Below are 21,618 nucleotides of genomic sequence, written 5' to 3' on the forward strand. Positions count from 1 at the left end.
CAGACAGACAGACAGATATAGATACAGGGCTTTTTTTCTCATAGAATGCTCAGAACGGCATTCCGGTACCTTTAAAAAAAAAAGCTCCCTCTGAAAGCCTATTGCAGGGCTAGGCAATCTTGGCCCTTTTTTATGACTCATGGACTTCAACTCCCAGCAATCCTGAGCCAGACATGCTGAAGGGAAAGGGAGAGGTTTCAAGCTGAGCCATGCTGGCTCAGGAATTCTGGAAGTTGAAGTCCTTGAGTCATAAAAGAGCCTGCACTAGAGGAAGACATTAAAATTATTTACAGGGTTACTTCTTTAGGAACTAAACTTTTAGAATCTAAAACAGCTAATTCAAAAAAGCCAACAGGAAAGAACCTCACATTTTTCATCTGCTTCTGTCTTTTGGAAGGTAAAATTAGATAACAAAATAATCTATTTCCTATGTTAACATCTCTGCAATGAAATCAATAAAGGTAACAGGAAAGAAATGAGAAACATTTTTCTCAATGTAATATGTCTAATTTAGCTGATGCTGGGGAAAAATAGTATCTTTTGTACATACTCTTGAAAATTATTTTGAAACTAACCATCTATTACAACTAAACCACTTTAAATTAAACAATTCTTAAGAATGAAATATTCTTAATTTGGACATTACTTTTACTGTTTGGACTGTTGTGGGTTTTGAAAAATAGATTATTTAGAATCTAGTTATATTGCACTTCAGTCTTTAAATAATTAACCTAGTATATACATAACAATATATGATGTTTTCCATGGTGAGCTTAACATCAATAACAACATTTATTAAAAAGGCTAAAATAATTTCTGGTGGTATTATCTGTACATTAAAAAAAATTTAGTTACAATCTTTCACTTTTCACATTCTGAAAAAGCAGTGGTCATGTATCCTAGCAAAAGATGTTACATATGTGAATAAGCGAAGTCAGTAGCATATGCCTTTTTAAAAATATCAAACATGCAAAGAAACAAAAATAAGTCCAAAATATCTGTATTACATCCTGAAATGCCAACTTTGCAACCAATATTTCTCATCCATAACTATGGCACCCTAAGGATACCTGCATACATGCAAATGCTTCTCTGGGATCAGTAACACAGCAGGGATTGCTTTTTCCTTCCAGTAACAGATTGCTGGGAAATACCAAACATGGCCTTGAGAATTCCAATGTTTGTTACAATTTTTTCTGGATGTGGTTGGAAAGAGGCCTAGAAATGCCAGCACAAATACATCATACTTGCTGAACATGCACATGCAAGTAATTACAATCTTCAATTATATGTGATATATCCAGGGCTTTTTTTTTCCCAAAGAACACTCAGAATGGCGTTCTGGCGCCTTTTTTTTTTTTTTTGCACACACACAAACACACACAAAAAGCTGAAGGAAACTGTTCAGAGCGCCAAATTCTCCCCAGGATGCCAGGTTGCAGAGCAGCAGAATGCATCGCAGTGACAGGCCTTCAGATGGCTCAAATCAAAGGAAATGCAATCCGTACAGGCTAATTTAAAAGTGGGAGGGTAAGCAGGGCCAAGTGTGAACAGGTTGCTTAGCAACTTGCTTAAACAGTCTCTGCAACTTTCAGCTCCCAGTGCCTTGCCTTTTTTAAGCTGGGAAGTTGAAAAAAGGCTAAAAAGAAGGCAATAGAGTGCTATCAAACAAAATGTATAGATATAGCCAGCAGACGTTTAGGGAACCTTTATTTTTCATACACTGTTCGAATTTTGTTTTAATGCCATGGTGATACACAATCAAATGTAGTCAGTCTTTTTTTTAGTACCGAAGCATCTGTTCGTTAAATACAGTATAACAAAGTTTTGGAAGATGGAATTATTTTTTATCTAAGGAAACTAATGATAACAGCTCTTAAATCTGTTATTTTGTTTTATTTTTGCACAAAAAATGGTATAATTTGCATTTGCATTCACTTACAAATAGAATATGTTGTTAAAATGTATTGCTGTTGAAATAATTAGTGTACACAGATACCTAAAACCAGTTTATTGCATTTGACAATTGTACTAAAAGAAAATCTCATTGTGAACCAATATAATTCATTTAATTTGAAATCAATTGAAAAATTGATTTAAAATATTTTATTAAAACAAATTAATGGCAATTATTTTATAAGAAGTTACCTCAAACAAAATGAGTTTGACATGCCTGCTCTAGATCGTTGAATGCTCCAAAATAAATTCTAGACCAGGCCTGTACATGCAGCCTACCAAGCACCCTTGGACAGAGCACAGACTTTAAAAAAAAGTAATAAAATCACCACCACTGCCCTGAAGGTCATGTTGCCTAGTGCCTCCATGGCTTACCATGACCATGAACTCCAACACTGTAGATGCTCCTCTAGTCACCAGATCATTGATTAGCCCACCAGCATTCCTTTGCAGACCACAAAGATTTTTAATGTATCAGTGTGGGCCTTTCCCTTCTACAAGTTACACAGACCTCTTCTAGATTTTCCTCTTGCCTTTCCCAGTTAACTCCTTGGTCTGTCATTGAGCAAGAATTGACTTTGTAGAGAAGCATATTATCATTTGATGTATATTTAACATATGTTCTACCTTTATTTACTGATTATATAATATTTTTATGCAATCCACGTGGCAATATTTTTAAAAATCATAAGATTAAAACATAAAAGCAGGGCATTTTTTCTCATAGAACGCCCAGAATGCCGTTCTGGCACCCTTTTTTGCACACACACACAAAAAAGCTTTTGCACAAGCTATCCTACTCCCTCTATTGGCTTTCAAAAGACTATTGGCTTTCGGAAGCCAATAGAAATTGCTGCTGAGCATGCCAAAAGACCTGGCCAGCAAACGTTGCACTGACAAGTTGTCTGCAGCGAAGGCAAGTTGGCAAGAACTTTGCATACCTCCCTGCTGCCCTACTACACCATCTCAACTAGGTAAGTAAGAGAGAACAAGGAGTGGGAGGTGGGTTCTGCGGAGTCCATGTGCACTCCTTCCTTCTGCTCACCCATGACACCCAGGCTGGTGGCCTACCTTGTGCTGGACCGTTGCCACCGTCGCCTCACCCTGTGTGCCTAAGTGGCCACCCTGCATTGCCTGGCCCACACTGCCTCCACCACCCGCCCCGCACAGCCCCAACATATAGAGCGGGCCCCACTGCTCCCACAGCACCAGCTGTGCCAGCTCTGGCCCCAGGGGGCAGCCCACAACCAACACCCCTCACACCCATGACCGCAGCAGCACTGCACCCCCGCCTCCTGCACCCGCCAAGATGAGAGTTCCTGCACCTTTTTTTTAGAAAAAAGCACTGCATAGATAGATAGATAGATAGATAGATAGATAGATAGATAGATAGATAGATAGATGATAGATAGACAGACAGATAGATAGATAGATAGATAGATAGATAGATAGATAGATAGATAGATAGATAGACAGACAGACAGACAGATATAGTAATATAAGATTTGTCCCATGTCTGGGACCAAGCAAGTGTATTCTGAATGCTTAACAAACATTTAACACATATCTCCCTTGCTTCTCAGCTAACAAAGAGAGAGAGAGAGCCTGTGGCCTAGGGGTTAAAACAACTGCTTAAGATGCAGTCGGCCCAGGTTCGAATCTCAGAAGGGTATGGCTGACTGATGAGAACAAATAAGTTTGAAATGATCATATTGGTCTCCCTTTATTCTTTGTTAGCAAGCCAAAAATTTACACACACACAGAGAGAGAGAGAGAGAGAGAGAGAGAGAGAGAGAGAGAGAGAGAGAGACCCCAGAAGGCAAATGACAAACCCCTTCCATATTCATGGTCATCCAGAATGTAAGTTGTTTTGGTGGAATGACAAAATTATAGCAATTATTATAACAATCCATACCTCACAGCTTACACAGTTTCATGCCATGTTTGGGAGCAAAATCCAAAACACTACAGTTCCCAATATGAATCACGATGCACCTTTGCTTGTTTTGATATCACTGCTATTTATACCAAACATCTAGATCCATACTGCTGTCAAAAAAACTACAAAAACGGACCACAGGGTCGTCAAACATCATCTTCAAGCCTAGGATGCTTTTATTTTACTCAGTTATATGACAAGCAACACAGGGCACACAAATGAAAAAGAAATATTGCAGAGATGCAGATGTACATGGGAACGATGTAACCTTGTGTCTCTTGTTTCAGCATAACATAGTAAGGAATATTTTAATATGGTAATGTGCTGGAAAGCAATAAAAGAAGAAAGGGAAGGAGATGTGCCTTAAAGGTATTATCTTTTTTCCTCATGTGGTAGCTGACAACCGAAGGAGCAGTGCCAAACCTGCTTTCAAAGGCTTTCCCATTCCACATGTTATATGGATTGTCAAATTATTTCCATATGCTTCAGGTTGCTTCAATGCATCAGAAGTACTTTTAGGTAATTCCTCTCTACTGGTAGCATTAGATGCTTCCAGTGGTGAGCTGGTTTTTACCTAAAGTTATACAAGCCTAATGAACATAATCAAATGTTGGAAACAACATTATGCAAAGAACTTTAGGTCTCTGTCTGTCAGCAGGATAAATCTCTGAAAACAGAACAAAAGAGGACCAAGTTTGGTTTAAAGAAAGAAGCTGATGAAAAAAAGTCAAGTTTAAAAAATAGGCCAGATCTGACAGGAAACTATGGAGGGAAAAAAAACATTCTAGAACAAATTCCTCCCATCTGTTCCTCTGAGCAAAATGGTTGGGTAGCAGGCTGGGATGCCGCCAACTGCTGTATGCTTAAACTGTAAGCTTTCTTTCTCTAGTCTCTTGACCTAGTTTCAGAACGAAGTTCAGAAGCCCTGCTCTCTAGGTTTTCTGTACTTTATTTAAAAATATATGTATTTAATTAGCTACATATAGATTTAAGCATATACAAAGAGATTAATCATGGAAACTTAGGTGGAATGCATGGGAAATGGAAAGTAAGCAGATTTGCTTTTTCTATCCTGATTTCCATACAGACACAAACATACTGATGCTCATAAAACAGCTTATCTACTACAGCAGGGGACTTCAAACTTGGCCCTTTTATGATTTGTGGACTTCAACTCTCAGAATTCCTCAGCCAGTGTGCCTGGCTGAGGAATTCTAGGAGTTGAAGTCCACAAATCATAAAAGGGCCAAGTTTGAAAACCCCTATACTACAATGTCTTGCAACAATGGCAACCCGAAGTCTGCTTTTCTCTTCAGTTGGCTATACTGTTCAATGCCCTTGCGTGACACCAAATCTAATGATGAAGTACCTGCTGGAGTACTTTTCAGAATGCCAATTGTTGTATTGGCATTTGGATTAGACCAGCATTTGCCCTGAGTGAAACAAAAAAAGAACTCTGATTTGGTGTTAAGGAAGGAAACCAATACTTTATCTGCTGAACTACTGCAATGACTTAAGAGATTACAGTGTTTGCCTAAAGGGTGTTGATTAGTAGCTGACAAAAATATATCAATAAATGTCCCTGAAATTTTCTTAGCAATATACCACCCACCACTATTTTCTTCAAGGTTTTCATTCATCTCTCTCTCTCTCTCTCTCTCTCTCTCTCTCTCTCTCTCTCTCTCTCTCTCTCTCTCTCTCTCTCTCTCTCTCTCTCTCTCTCTCTCTCTCTCTCTCTCTCTCTCTCTCTCTCTCTCTCTCTCTCTCATAAATCAGTGTGAATTAATTTGCATGTGCAGACTCATCTTACTGCATAGAACTGCAGTCTTTGAAAGTCAAGCAGGTACGGAAGTCAAAGTAAGTCTTGCATAATATTTTTCCCCTTGATATATTTTTGTAGTCAAGGAAAAAAATAGTTTTTATACGGTAAACCAGGAAACATACAAACACAAACACATGGAGAGAGTCTTATGCACTGCTTTGTAAACATAATGCACTGAACCTAGCAATTGTTAGTAAAAAATATGTGGTGAAATATCAAGTACAAGTTAAATAGGATATTTTTCTAGAATCTCAATGTATTAGACGTGTGCTATGATCACAAACCTTGGAATAAGAAATCAAGTAAATTTGCCCTGTAGCAAGATGATCAGCTTTTATGCACTTTTGAAATGCTATTTCAATATTATCACCTTAGCATTTCTCTCCCTTTCTGTGTTCCAGTAGTACATTTGGCCAGTTAAGTAGGTAATAATCAATTGGCAAGATGATTAAAAAAGTAATTTACAAACCCATAAAGTAAAATGCTAAGTACAAATAGGCTGTGAAAAAGGTGGTTTTAGTGAGATTTGTTTTGGTGTTATGAAGGATTTCACTTTTCTATTGACAACTTCTCTGGAAAATCCTTCTCAATATATTTTTCCTTTTAAATCTGATGGTCATTATTAAATCTTAACCATGAATTATTTCTTCTGCTTTCTTACTCTTCATATTATACTGACGTTATATTAACCTGTATTCACATTGTTTCAAGATATAGAAAATGCTGAAGCTTTCTTTGACCTTCTCACCTGCTTTTTCCTTCTCACCCGCTTTTCTAATATACTGTATGTGTCTATAAAATATATTTTATTTTTTAAAATAATAGCACCAGTTTATTTTTATTATAGTAAATACTGTGCATAAATCTTATTTCCCCACATAAACACCAGCATTCTTGAATCTAACTTCAATATCATATTAAAGTGTTTTTTTTTCCCCAGTAATCTTTTTCTGATAATAGAATTAGGCTAATGTGAGAATAGAGCTAAATCAATACAATGCATTATTCCTGGCAATAAAATAGCTAATTCCACATAATAAAACAAAAATATCAACACAGTTTCCTTGGCAACAGGAATGCATTCAGATCACCATTCAGAGTGAGGCACTAGTAGGGCTTGTGAGTTAGTAACAAAGTTTAACTGACTAGGAGGGATTGTCACATTCATCATATGATCTTTGAAAAAAGATCACACCATATAAAAGCCATATGTATTGTACCGTTTCTAAAAGCAAAAATGCATCTGGCTGTGATTGCAAACAGGCATGAGAGAAATGTTTTTGTTTTTTTCATCTGTTCGAAAGTCCATAGGCTTGTCTCAAAAATGTTCTGTTTCTGAGACAGAATGAGTTGCAATGTGATTTTCCCAAATGGTTTTGAAATTCATAAATTGAGATTTTAATTGAAAGTTCTACCTAAATTAGTTAAGACTATAATAAACTGTCTGTAATGTTCCTAGTGTTCCCTCTTTAATTTTTCTGATCCTTCTTCCTGATTCTTTAAACTCTCCAGATACTTTATACTCTCCAGCTCTATCTGCCCTTGTTGCTAATTTGTTCCTAGGCACAATTCAATAGCTTTCATTAAACCCTAAATGTCATGGGGTCAGGATGCAGGCAAAGACACTCTCTCCCCTACCATTCTTTCATTGCAGCCTTGTCATGAAGAAGGCATATGGCTGACTGTAGTATAGTATAGAACAGGGGTGTCAAACTCAATTTCATTGAGGGCCGCATCAGCATTGTAGTTGCCCTCAGGGGGCCGGGTGGGTATGGCCAGGGTGGGCGTGGCCTGCTGGGTGGGTGTGGCTAGAGTGCGTATGGCCTACTGGGTGGGCGTGGCCAGCTCTACATCGTTCGCATCAAGGGTGCCTAGGGGGGCCTGGGCAGGAGTCGGACAGATCTGAGGGTCTCTGGCAGAAGGAGGGTCTCTGGGCCAGGGCCAAGGCAGTGGGAGCCGTTCCCTCACTGTTTCCAGGATGGCTTTGTGGGCCACATGAAACCACCTCGTGGGCCGGATCTGGCCCCCGGGCCTTGTGTTTGACACGTCTGGTATAGAACTTCTCATTAGCTTCTTCTATATTGATAGCATAGGCTATGAAATGCAGATATTCCCATTTCTGAATACCTTTCTCAATACCTTTTCTCAAATAATAAAACATTTTTATTCTGGCAGAATGTTGTCTGTTAAGTGCCTAATATTTAAGCAAGGCAATACTTCAATTTTTGCTTCTGCTTCTTTCAAACAATTTTTATTTTATCACACTGTGATCTTCAAATTCATGTAATATACCTTATGCATATGTATAGAAAAGTGAAATGAAAATCTTTATATGAATAGAATGAGTAAGTTGGAGAACATTACCATGTAACAAGATATTTTTATTGGTTCTTAAAGTTATTGGTAATCAAAGTAACAACTGTCATTTTATGCATAACTTTCTGAAATTGTTTTCGTAATTTCTTGAAATGAGCCATGGACTTAGGTCAATCAAAGAGAATGAAAAATTTAGAATATCTTCAAAATGGCTTTGCATTTGTCTCAGTGAAGACACTAATGCTACAAAAATGAAACAGTGTTCTTTGATAAGGCACATGTTTTGCTCAGTAAGATATATTTCATGTTTCTTTGCAATCTGAACCAACATTGGCAACAGCCAGAAGACAGTTGAAAAAGCATTTGGATTAGGCAAGGAAAAACAGTATCTGCTCTATTTTAGTCTTACAAACCAGGGGTTGTCCAGTGAAGTAGTTTTGAGAGGGTGCTTCACTTAATATTTTGTCAAAGCCAAATAACCCTTTGGATATCTATTCAGAGGTATCTTATATTACTAAGCCTGAACACAATTCCAAAAAGTTGAGAAAAAACCCTGAATCCTAGCCATTTGAACATGACAATTGGTGTTAAGCCACTTTGCTACAAACCAGGAGATCTGAGTTCTAATCCTGCCTTATGCAAAAAAACAAGCTGTATGAACATGGGTCAGTCATATTCTTTCAGGAAGAAAGGAAGAAAGCAAGGGCTAGAGACTTTTGTAATCTTGCCAAGAAAACTGCTGGGACAAATTCAGGCAGTTGTCAGAGTCTATACTGATATGAAGGGATGTGTGCATGCATGCACAAATGCACACACACAAATCCTCCAGCATATTTTTCCATGTACAGTATCTCTTTTCTATATATTTTTTTACCGTAAGGTGATATTTCATAATTGCTTTGGATAGAATTGACAAACACCTTTCTACCAAACCTGGTATCAAAAATATTAATAAATTAGTTGTTTGAACCATCTTAGATCCAAAGCAGAGTGAGAATAGTGATAATGAAGTATGTATGTATGTAAGAGATATCACTATAAATAGAACTTCCAGTGAAGTAAATACATATGCACTAAGCAGAGAGCACTTTAAAAGTTAACAAAGAACTAGATTAAGTAGTTTATTAGTCAACATGTAGAACCTAATACCCCTTTGTATTTGCTGTTTAATAATTAATATAAGCATAAATAATTGACAAAGCAACTATTTGCACATATTTACCTGAAAATGTTATATTAAAACCTTCATAGGAGATGGAAAAGTCAGAAATGAATCGAAGTTGTGCAGTAAAGTTTCCAAAGAGCCCAGCTTTAATGGTTGGAGGTAAAACAGATCCGGTTAATCTTGCCACGGGTTCTATAAAGCTCCCATCTTCTGTGATGAGAAAATAGTCATGGGAGCTCTCCAAGTGAAAAGTGTGGAAGATCAGTTGGACACCTAGGAGGATGAGAAAAGAACGTTTTGCTTTTGGGATTCAGGATAACTTAAATATGACAAAAACTACTTTGCAACCTGGACTCTTGAGCTGAACCACCGATAATCCTAAAAAGCTAAGTGTCAATGCTGTTAACATCGGATGTTCTTGCTTTGACAACAGATGAAAATGCAGCCATTTTCTCTATGCTTTTAGAATTAGTTGGTGGTGGGAGGGGGGGATTGGGATCAGAGTTCAGTTAGTCATAATAATAATAATAATAATAATAATAATAATAATAATAATAATAATAATAATAATAATAATAATAATAATAATAATAATAATAACTCAGCCATGGGAATCCAAGAACAAACTGGGTCCAGAGCTGATAATGTTTTGATGGGCTGGAGAGCTGGGGAGAAAGCCTGCGCTTCAAGCTAATTGTGGAATGTGCTTTATGACTGTTCCTTGGCGGTGGGAATTGTACTTTGTTACTTTGTCTCCAGGGGAGGGGAATTTAGTTTTGGGGTTCAACTATGTAGCACCGATACTTTGTTTCCAGAATAAAAGATTCTTTAAGGAAAATAATGCCTCGAAGTTCTTTTGAAGGGTTTCATCTGTTGGAACCATGACACTAAGAGTTTAGTATTGAGCTTAGTTCTACCATGAGAATCCCAGCAAGTAATGCACCAATATACTTTCCTCAGCCCTAAAGCTGCCATTGCCTCCCCCTTCCTCCAAAACAAGGCTTTTGAGTCAGGGAAGGGAATGCCAGGAGGCGCATTTATCATGGCAGATACTCAAAGAGCCATGTCATAGCCAAGTCACATCTCAATTCCCATGCAGCTGTGGCCTCTCCACTTCAGGCTGGGCTACAGTTGCTATAGTTCTACAGAGAGTGAGATCAGTTGCTGCTGCAATTAAGAGAGCAGCTAGTGCCAAAGGTTCTAGGCCTGTCTTTCATTCCAAAATTGATTTGGCTGCTTCTGTTCATAGTAGAAACCCACTGCTACTACTGCATGCCTATTATATCACAAAATATTCATTGCTAATAGGTAATACTCAGAATATATCATATTGCTGCCAGCATCAACTTCCCATTGTCCTGTGCGCTCCCATAGAGAGGCCCTCCTTAGGGTGCCACTGGTTAGGGAGTGCCGGTGGGTGATCCCCAGAGGGAGGGCATTCTCTGTGGGCGCGCCTGCCCTTTGGAATGATTTACCTGTGGAACTCCGGACGGCCCCCGATCTGCGTTCATTTCGCCAGGACCTGAAAACCTGGCTTTTCGATTTATCAGGCCTGGACTGAAGGGGTTTTAGCTTTTTAAACATTGTTTTAATTGCTGGGCTTAATTAATTTAATTTGTTTTAATTTTATACTATCTTTATATTGTATTTTATGCTGCCCTGTAAACCGCCCTGAGTCCTTCGGGAATAGGGCGGTATAGAAATCTAATTAAATAAATAAAAATAAATAAATATTGTGACAGTAAAGAAAATAAAAATTATTCACCAATCTCTACTCTAACCCTAAGCATATTCATTGTCATAACCATTTTATCCTATACCAGGGGTAGGCAACATATTGGTTTTGAGAATTGTCCAACTATAGTATAGGACAAGGGTAGGCAACCTTGGCTCTTTTATGACTCGTGGACTTCAACTCCCAGAATTCCTGAGCCAGCCATGCTGAGTTTACAGATATATGTCATAAGAAAAAAAATGTGGGCAAGATTTCTGTTTTCAAAAACTATTAGCCTATGACAAAAACATTTTATATTTATCTGCATTCATTTTCATTACAGTAATTATGAAGCCAGAACATGCCTTTGTGGAATCAGAACCACAATTTTAAGCTAGATTTTGACGTAAATAAACTATGCATGGATGTATAAAAGTTTTCTGTGTTGATAAGTGATAATATTTTAAAGTCATGAATCTGAAATTACTGAATCTGAAATCTCTATTAATGATTAGTGACTCATTTTCTCTGAGATTTTCATTTTGTCTAAGATCTGTCCTACAAGTATCTTAATAAGCATAAAATTGAATTATTTGTTAGATACCTATCTTGCCTTTCCTGCAAAGATTGCAAGGCAACATACAAAGCACACCATCTTCAATTTGGTCTTTACAGCAAGCCTATAAAGTAAGTCAAGTTGCAAATAATAATTGTCCCAAATCTATTGAGTGAGATTTTGGGGCTGAAGGAGGATCTGAATATGTAACCCAGTTATTTGAGTAACACCTAACACTTCACAAAAACTGACTCACAAGCAGTCTGCATGGAAACATTGCTCCTGTAACACATTTAACAGACTTTTAGTATAGTTACTGTACACCCTATGGCAGTGAGCCTAATGAAATGTGCGCAAATCACCCCCTGATCTTGATTCCACAATTTGAATAAAAAACATACTAAAACAAAATGAATCAAAGAATACCTGTGCAAGCATTACAGGTGCTCTATTGACAATCACTGAATTATTATTATGGTTTTGCTTATTTCTGATTTTGAGATTAGGCCACTTTCTAGAAATGATAAGAAGGAGAATAAGCCAACAGAACTGGCTATCTTCAACGGCCCCCCCAAGTAAGTTAAGATGATTACATTTCATTCTTGCCTTTCAAATAGTTTAAGTAACCATGGATGAGTTTGCATTTTTGATTAAGGCATTCTCTTAGTGGGATGCCATTACACACAAAAAATATTCCTACCTTTGCCATGAGAAACTTCAATTGTCCATGTGCAGTTTAAAGAATTGGGATAAAAATCAGGAAAGCCTGGTGACAGAAGAGTTCCACTCCTTCCATAAATATAGCCACCACATAGAGCTAATCCAAAAGAGAATAAATTCCAATTAAATATTAAGAGGGATGATTAAGTTCTTCATTTTGGGGGGACACATTATGAAGAGGTGCTAATAAATTGTGCAAAATTTGCCAGGAAGGAAGGAAGGAAGGAAGGAAGGAAGGAAGGAAGGAAGGAAGGAAGGAAGGAAGGAAGGAAGGAAGGAAGGCCTTTACTCTGTATGGTTCTCATTTTACATACACATAATAGGTTCCTGTTGAAACAGAAATTTTATAAACATCATCACAGCAAATGAACTGATTAGAACAGCAGTAGTAGTCAGATTAATGCATTAGGAGTCTACTTAGAATTGCCAGTGACTGTCCTGTTTCCTTGGCAACCTGATAGTAAAGAATCTTACAAGAATATGTATCAAAAAGAATAACAAGAGAAAAATAGAATATGTTGGTCAATGGTCTGGACAGCTGGTTACGTTGTCAAATGCACTGTGTAGACAGTAAACTGGTTTGGTGAACAGGAGAGGACAAGATTACATGGGAGAAAGAAACAGGTTTATACAAAAAGCATCAGTTCCAAATTATTTTCATATAATTTTAATTTTCTCTTGAGTTATAGATTAATTATGAGTATTTGATAGTATGATGTCTAAAAATAAATACCATTATAGATTTCCTTGGTTGTCTTTGATCTATGCATAGGGCCAAATATATGAAACAACTTTATGAGGCTGTTTCACTAAAGGCATGTTGGAGTACAGATTTTTAAATTCTTTTCTCATCCTTGGTTTTCAAGGAACAGAAGATGCTTTTCACCACAGCTGTTTTATTATCTTTATCAAAACTGAAACTCTGTGAAGATTAAAAGAAGTAAAATAGTCTATAACCCAATTAAAAGCTGTTTCCTTGTGAATGATTATTTATCATAATAACTGCTCAACTTTGCATAATAAATGACATGTAGTTTGGCAGCAGCTATAGTTTAGCATGTTTTCCTGTATCTTTGTACTTTAATACTTACCTAATATATTTACTGAATTCTGGTATCCTGACATATTTGAACTAACTAATCCAATGAGAACATACAATAAAACTCAAAATACATGTTTTAAGAATGAAGGCTATAGTGATAAAGGAACAGAAAGGTTTCTAGATAGCATGCTAGATTAGAACAGCTTTGACAGGTACTGTAGTTCAGTTTAGATAGAAGGATCCAGGCCTACTGCTTTTCTAAATGAATCTGCATCATTCTATTTTTAGTGATGGCATAATTGTTGGCACCACAAACCAAAATAGCATGGAAGACAGTCAGGAGGGACCAAAAAGCAGGGTATGCTTGCAACAGCTGGTAGCAGCCTAGAGAAACTTGAGAGATTTCAGCCTTTGTGCCAGTTTGCTACCAAAGTGAACCTCATGGTATATTCAACAAGGCTTACATTGGGAGAAGATGTAAAATATCTACTTTGGATGAGAAGGAGGAAAGATGTTAATTCACCTTGCCTATGGGAAGGCCTAGTTATATCGTGTGGGTATGTCTTTAAAGCAGGGGTCTTCAAACTTAGCCCTTTTATGACTTGTGGACTTCAACTCCCAGAATTCCACAGCCAGCGTGCCTGGCTGAAGAATTTTGGGAGTTGAAGTCCATAAGTCATTAAAGGGCCAAGTTTGAAGACCCCTGCTTTAAAGAATAATTAACACATCATTTTTAACCTGGAATTAAAGGGTTGGGTACATGGCCATATCTCTTTCTTTCCTATCTTTTCACAATCCTTTATTTAAACAGTACTGGACAATAAATAAACCAGATTATATTTGAAATATGTCAATGCTTCTCTATTTGCTCTAAATATTGAATGTATTCTAAGCTAGGTCTGAGCTGAAAACTTTGTCCTCCCTTTGAAATTTATACACCTCAACTAACATTCTGAAAAAGTAAGTTGATCTGGCTAATTACCCTGAGGTACTTCTTTTATTTTATCAATGGCTGGAAAAACAGGATAGAATAACAACCTAACTTGTATTACTAAGCAAAACAAATCAACCCAGACAACACATTGTTCATTAAGCACTAATGAATTGTAATAATAGAAAATTCATAAAATACTATAAAAAAATAAACCCTTTGAAACTTGCTTTCCCCTGTTTTCTATCAAATGATTCAAAACCTCCTGAAAATTCGTCAGCCAAAGCCTGCTCTTTTAAAGTTGATTGACAGTGGTTTTTCAAAAGGGCCTATATACTTAGGAAATATCTCTCATCTAGAATCTATTAAGTATTGCTGTCTTTTTTTTAAAAGTTGCAAATATTTTTGCTGAATGGATCTTACTGCTTTTGCTGAAATAAGTAAGTCTTACTAAGATGTTTAGATGTTCTGGTATAAATTGATTATAATATTGGTTTTGTTAATATAAGTATGCTTTATTACAAAACATATTTTTGCTTTAATATGCTTGTTTTATTAGTCAGTTTGGGAGATGCAGCTCAGAAAAGTTAAAGTAAGTACATAATTGCTACCATAACTACAACATTAAATTATACATTATTTTCCTTTCATGCTTCCCAGAAAGCTGCACATTAATAGGAACAAGTAAGTCAGAGATTCTTACATGTACAAAAGGAGTTTCAAAAACAAGTAACCCGAATAATTCAATGTTTCTGTATTTTATTAATGCATGAAATATGAAAAGACAGAATTGTGATATTGTCCTTATTTTGATAATATCTTTAGTTACTTACCATCACAGCTAGGCAGTGCATGATTCCACTGGTGATTTCTTTCACACAGAAGTGGTTCATCATCACTCAGAGTATAACCTGGATCACAGCTAAATGTTACTGTAGATCGGATACTGAAATTATTGCCATGACGGTGGCCATTTACTGGAATTCCTGGGTCAAGGCAGGAGTCAGATTCCAAGGTGACACCTGGTCAGGATAGAGAAAACAATTCCAAGCAAAATTAGATTAAAAATCCCCAAATATTTTTGGTACTGTTATTTCCATAATTGTTATTTTAAAAAATAGGACCAAAAAACTCCAGTACTGATTAAGGAAGTAAATAATTAAATGAATATCAAAAATATATCTAACAGATGACACCCAATTTTCCTGTTTTATTTCTTTAATTATCCTCTCACATATTTAGATTTTAACTTTTTGTCTTATCCTAACAATGGAAACCATTAACCAGTGGAACAGCTTGCCTTCAGAAGTTGTGACCGTTTCATCACTGGAGGATTTTAAGAGAAGACTGTACAGCCACTTGTCTCAAATTCTATAGTTGTCTCCTGTTTGAGCAGGGGGTTGGACTAGAAGACCTCCAAGGTCCCTTCCAGCTCTATACTGATTGATTTTGTTTGTTGGGAAAAACAGGTTTGATTTGTAGAAAACCCAATGACATTTTACTCAACAAGACTGTGAGATGCTGCAATGTGATAGTTGAAGGGTGAGCTTGGCCAGTCTATGTGTTGGATTTTTAATCTTTTAAGTTGCAGTTTAATCAGAAAGGTAAAGATGAGAGTGAAGATGGGCCCTCCAACCTGAAAATTCTGCTTTCTAATGTGTCAGCCTTCCCAAATAAACCAGAAAGGAGACATGACCAGATAAACTAAATCTACTTTATTGTAAAGCTACTTTAGCAGAATCTTGCAAGCCTGAAATTACAAATCTCCCACCTTCTCTTTGCAGCCTGAGAACTTAGAAAGGATTCCTTATTAACCTCTTTTGCTGCCCATTATGCAGCTACAGACTATGTCCTCTCTTATCTGACAAGTGAGGAAAAAGATCAGACTTACTCTCATAGTGAATTAAGAAACCAACACTAGAACGGCTGTTGTCCGTGGTGAATAACAGATACATAAAATTGCCAGTACTAATAAGAAACTGTGGTGCTTGGGTACCATGATATTCCCCAATTAATGGGGATGAACCACTTGGTCCATCTCTGACTTCCAATGTATCATAATTTACTTCTGTTTGGAATCTGTAACAACAAAAGGCGAGTTTATTCAGTAGAATTTGCAAAGTAGGTAGCATACAAGTGAATAACCAAATAAATCAAAATAATCATAAACACAATTCAGGGTATGTTTTTGGAATCTCCAGCAATAATATTTCTGATAAGAAGTAGAAGTTACACAATATGTTCCATATCTTCCTTACATTTTATAATGATTTCACACTGTACAGAAAAATACACAATCCACCATTGTTGGTGAATTATATCCACGGAAGTAGGATGGCCTGGGGCATTTGGAGGGATCAAAGGCCTCGTATGATCTCACAACACTCATAAAACATGAAACATAACATTCAAATGAATAAATCATTTGTCTGGTTTAATATATATATGAGATTCAGGGATCATAATTCAGTGGTAGAACATATTTTCTATTTGTAAAATTCAACCTAGGAAAGCTCATGATTAGTATCTGTAAGATCCAAAGTTCAATCATTACCACTACTGGACAAGGAATCCCATCTATAAAGACAGACTCAGAAGAGCAACTAACAAGTAGTTATTAGCAATGGATTAGGCTAGTTGTTTTTAGCCTTAGCAATTTTAAGATATGTGGTCTTCAACTACCAGAACTCCCTAGTGGCATTGTGGGAGTTGAGGTCAGCATAAAATTGCCAAACTTGAGAAACGTAGACCGACCAATACTCTAGTTAATATATAACACTATTCAACAGTTTTCTAAAAAAAAAGTATGTATGAAAGACATAAGATATTGCCACTTTCGCATAACTGAGAGTCAGATGCAAAGGATTCTTAAATCTTTGTCTACACTTGTACACATTTTGTAGATGTTTAGTATTTGTTCAACAATCTTTACGACTTAAGTAAAGAAAATTATTAACCTTATGATGAAATTAATCAAAGTAACAAGTAAAAATGAAAAAAAAAACAATGAGTGAAGTGGCACTCCGAGTTTTCCAGAGTTATACAAAATATCACTTGCAAATTTGATACTGAAAGAATCATTCTCTTTTATTCCAGTCACATTTTACATATCTTTGAAATAAGCATTTATAGTTATTATTGCTGCATCACAAATAACCAGTTCCATCATGTGGCTGGTCTAAACATCAGACTTATGTGTAACACCATCTAATAGTGTCTAAATAGTGTAGAGTCGTCTGACAGGCTTTCCAACTAGAGAAACAGAAACCCTTAGCTTCTGTTTCTCTGTTCAAGCCTTTCGCCCTCCAGTTTACAAAGCATTCATGTAGAAAGAAAGCCACCTTGCTGTGCAAGATTCTTAACCTTTTGGCTTCAGAGATGAGGAAAGAGTTTGCACTGTTAAAGGAGTGACACATCCAGGAAATCTATCATGGGATTGATTTATTTGATCTCAGGTAAGGAAAGTAGCAAAATGTCTTGTGTTCCTAAAGTATTCCTGTTTGACCTGATTTATGAACTTTCCTTTCCATATAATAAAGAGGGCACAAGAACGTTGTCACACACAGCCAATTTCACCTCTTTAGACAAACATTGATTCTTCATAAGGGTCCACGCACAACACGCTACATTTTGTATGTCTTGATCTTTTCTTTTTCATTCCTTTTAACATCTTTAGTAAATATTTGTCTACTGACTTTGGGGGACATTCATGTACTGTTTGCAAAAAAAAATTCTGTGAAACACAACTAACTTGGTCTTTGATAAATAAGTTCTTGGAATCCTGCTCCGTTGCATCATGCAATCTGACTTTTGCTGCAAACTATTTGGATTATCGGCTAACAGAATTGCATAATCTGCATACAAAAGTCCACATGCATTCACATTCTCTGCCAACACAACTTTAACAACATTACAAACATTACCTATACATTTATCCATAACAGCATAAAGAACTAAGGGAAATGCATATATTTTTGTTTAGTCTCTGCTCCTGTTGAACAATTTACTAAGCAAGCCATTTATTCTCATGAATGTTTATTTCCATAACATGCCATACCTATTTTATTTGACAAACAACCTTCATTTTTATATTGGCACATTTCTATAATTCAGATGTACACCCATTTTCATATGCTTTCTTTAAGACAAAAAATCTACAATATACTTTCTCACATTTAAATATTTCTCAGTGACTTGCTGAAAAGAAAAAATATGAACCGCACTTCTAAAATCGTATTCATTACTACCTCTTCTAGTTTTCAGTCAGAATTCTATCAAATTACAAATTCAAGGATTAACAATATACAGGGTATATTTGATTTATGATTTATTTAGTAACTGTTTGAAGTTACAACAGCACTCAAAAAAGAGACTTGTAACCATTCCTCATGCTTACAACCATCACAGCATCCCCATAATCATGTGATCAAAGTTGGGCACTTGTCAAGTGGCATGTATTTACGATGATTGCAGCATCCCACGGGGTCACATGATCACCATTTGTGACCTTGTCAGCTGGCTTGTGACAAGCAAAGTCAATGGGGAAAGCCAGGTTCACTTAATGACCACATGATTCATTTAACTGCAGTGATTTGCTTAACAACCATGACCCAAAAGAGTCATTAAAATTAGGTGTGACTCTCTTAACAACTGCCTTGCTTAGCAACCAAAGTTCTGCATTCATAACCTGAGGACCACCTGTACACCTTGAAGGACCTTTCCTGATGGTGCTTCCTTTGGGTGTAAGGTATTCTATGGATTAGCCTGTCCACAACTTATTTTAAGTAAGAAGCTTGCAGTGGGTCTGATGAGCTTGGTCACTACTAATTTTAGTATGAGTGTTACTCCCCTCCTACACAGATGAACATTAAGGAAACAGTTCATTTTTAAAGAAAAACAGAAGTTTTACTTGTTCAGGTAGAATTTGACAAAAAGTATGCAAAATATTCACTAAAATACTGAAATAATGTGAAAAATTGCTGTAAGAAAACGTAGATACTATTTATCAAAATACAAATCCCAAGACTTCATGTTTTAAGTCTGTTCCCACAACAATATGTATCTTACCCAGATGAGCACAGCTATGGAGTGGTAGACCAGGAACTGCTACCTTTCTTTCTGTTCTATATGACAAAAGATCTCTTCCCAAGGATTATTTTCCTATTTCATTTGTTAATATTATTTAAACTAAAGTTATAGAAATGGAGACATTATTCCCATATAGTTAATTTCATTACTCTCTCTGTGTCTTTTAATTCCATTCCTCTGCTGGAGACTCCTCATTAATCTTTTTTTCCATTTCCATCAACATGTCTATTCATCTTGTTTGTCTCTTTTCTTTCAGTTTTAACTGTTTTTGTTCACTTTGACTACATCCTTTGCATCTTTTTCCTCTTTCTAAATGGTATACAATATCTTTCTTATCAATTTAACTTTTTTCACCAATCATGGTTTTACATGATTTTTCCTTTTATAGTCTATCATTCACCAAGTATCTTTTTGCATACTTTCGATTAGCAAAACTCAATGCATTCTGCAGGTGTAACATAATTCTTTGAATTCTGTTCCAAACAGCTTCTACATGAAGAGTGGGCAACTATGGTCCCTTTACATCCTCTGGACTTCAACTCCCAGAATTCATAATCAATAAACTGTTTAAACATATCTTTTCTATTGTTCATTTATCTTTCATTTATCACCTCCTTCACATCTTTGGATGTGTTGATCAGTTTTATGTGATTAATGGTTCTCCTGCTTTGGTCTGGTAAACTGTAAAGGGAAGGACATGGCTACAGCCACTTTGTTTAACTGATTTACGATCACTGCCAATCACCTGAATAAAGAAGAGAGATGGAGATGCAAACTATTCTCCATAGTTCTATTTTTTTGTCTTCTTGTAAGTAACTTTTTGTTTACAGAATAAAACTATCAATTTATATATGGTCATCTACACTGTAGACCCCTCTACCTAGCTGGAAAAAAAATCAATGACAAAGCATTTTCTAGTTTTCTTTTTTACTCACTTATCAAAGGTGATCTTAATGGAGTGCCCTTTCTTGCCTTCAATGACCCATTCGCAGTTTAATGAATCTTTGTAGTACCCTGGCCATCCTGGTGGCAAAATGATGCCATTAGATGCGGTCAGATGGCCACCACACGGTGCTGAAAAACAAATAATAATGACAACTAAATTGAGGTGTTAATTACGCTAAAATGCGTTCATATTAAATTCAAGTGTACCATGGCTGAATTTTAAAATAGGCTGCAATTTTGATGACAAATAATCCTTTGGCTCTGTCTTGTCTAATCATCCTAGTTTGTCACAAACACTAAATGCAGAATAGAATTCAGTGCCTACTTGAAAGACAACCTTTGTTATCAACTAAATATATTTTACAAACTGATTTTGTTTAATCTAACACTGGTGCTCCATATAGTCCACTCTGAATTTATTGTGCCCTGATAAAGTCTGCCTCATGATCATGTCAAATCTCAGTACATTTGTCTGCACTGGGCAATTTTAAAAATTGATAAATGAAATAAATATAATTGAGGTCAAATAATTGTTAGAAGTATAACAGCAAAATTCCTGCTCAGAGTGACAACAAAATGATCTTGAATCAACCACACCAAATCTTTCAATATATCCTCCACTCTTCTCTTCACAGTAAATCAAATATTAAATGTGAAAGGTAATCAAATATTAAATGTGGCCAACTTGCCGTTAAATTCAGTTTGTCAGAGTTCATCATTTTCCTTTCATCCTGTTATTGCATCACTTTATTTTTAATACACACAGAGACACACACAGAAACACACACACAATATCACATTTCATGCAACTTTCTATATTATAATTAATATGTATAATAATATTAAGTATATTAAGTACTTAATCCATATACTTATACATTGCAGTTCAGGGTATGTTGATGGACATCCATATATTAGCGCTAATAAACAAACAGATTTCAAAGAATGTTCAATTCATTTTTATTTTAAATTTGCATTAGTCTAGTATGCTTAAATATGTCCATGTAAGTTTAGCCAGCACTATTTATACTGGGAATATTGTGTTCTATTGTGGCACTAACAGAACAGAGGAACCCCTTGAATTATTCTATAAAATTTGCATTTAGGAGAAGGTGTATTAAAAAAAAATGAACAATCACTTGATTTTCAAAAATATATTGGAATTGAATTATTTATCTTCTAAACTGTGCTTTCTTCAAATGCCTCAATAATATATTTTCAGGCTTGAGAATTTAAAAATGACACTGGCAGAAAAAGCATCGATAACTCTGAATGTTCCTCTCTATTAAAACTGCATATATTTTTCTAGATTATAAGTAATCCCTGACATATGACCACAATTAAGCCCCAAAATTTCTGTTGCCAAGTGAGACAGTTGTTAAGTAAGTTTCACCCATTTTACAATATTTCTTGCTACAGTTCTT

The 21,618-nt window shown here is 36.1% G+C and overlaps 1 protein-coding gene across 1 annotated transcript in view; it reads right to left on the bottom strand.

Moving 5' to 3' along the window:
- Window positions 1–21,618, bottom strand: part of CSMD1 (CUB and Sushi multiple domains 1) — a gene marked incomplete at its 5' end in the record, with an annotated part of 1,146,395 nt that overhangs the window by 224,761 nt on the left and 900,016 nt on the right. Inside the window, 5 exons of the mRNA XM_083350006.1 lie at window positions 9,256–9,471; window positions 12,169–12,285; window positions 14,995–15,183; window positions 16,053–16,240; window positions 20,185–20,323. Coding sequence (XP_083206132.1) covers window positions 9,256–9,471; window positions 12,169–12,285; window positions 14,995–15,183; window positions 16,053–16,240; window positions 20,185–20,323 — 849 coding nt within the window. The remainder of the gene's footprint in view (window positions 1–9,255; window positions 9,472–12,168; window positions 12,286–14,994; window positions 15,184–16,052; window positions 16,241–20,184; window positions 20,324–21,618) is intronic.

Source organism: Vipera ursinii, assembly GCF_947247035.1.
Source record: "Vipera ursinii genome assembly, chromosome: 1".
In the NCBI taxonomy this organism is placed as follows: Eukaryota; Metazoa; Chordata; class Lepidosauria; order Squamata; family Viperidae; genus Vipera; species Vipera ursinii.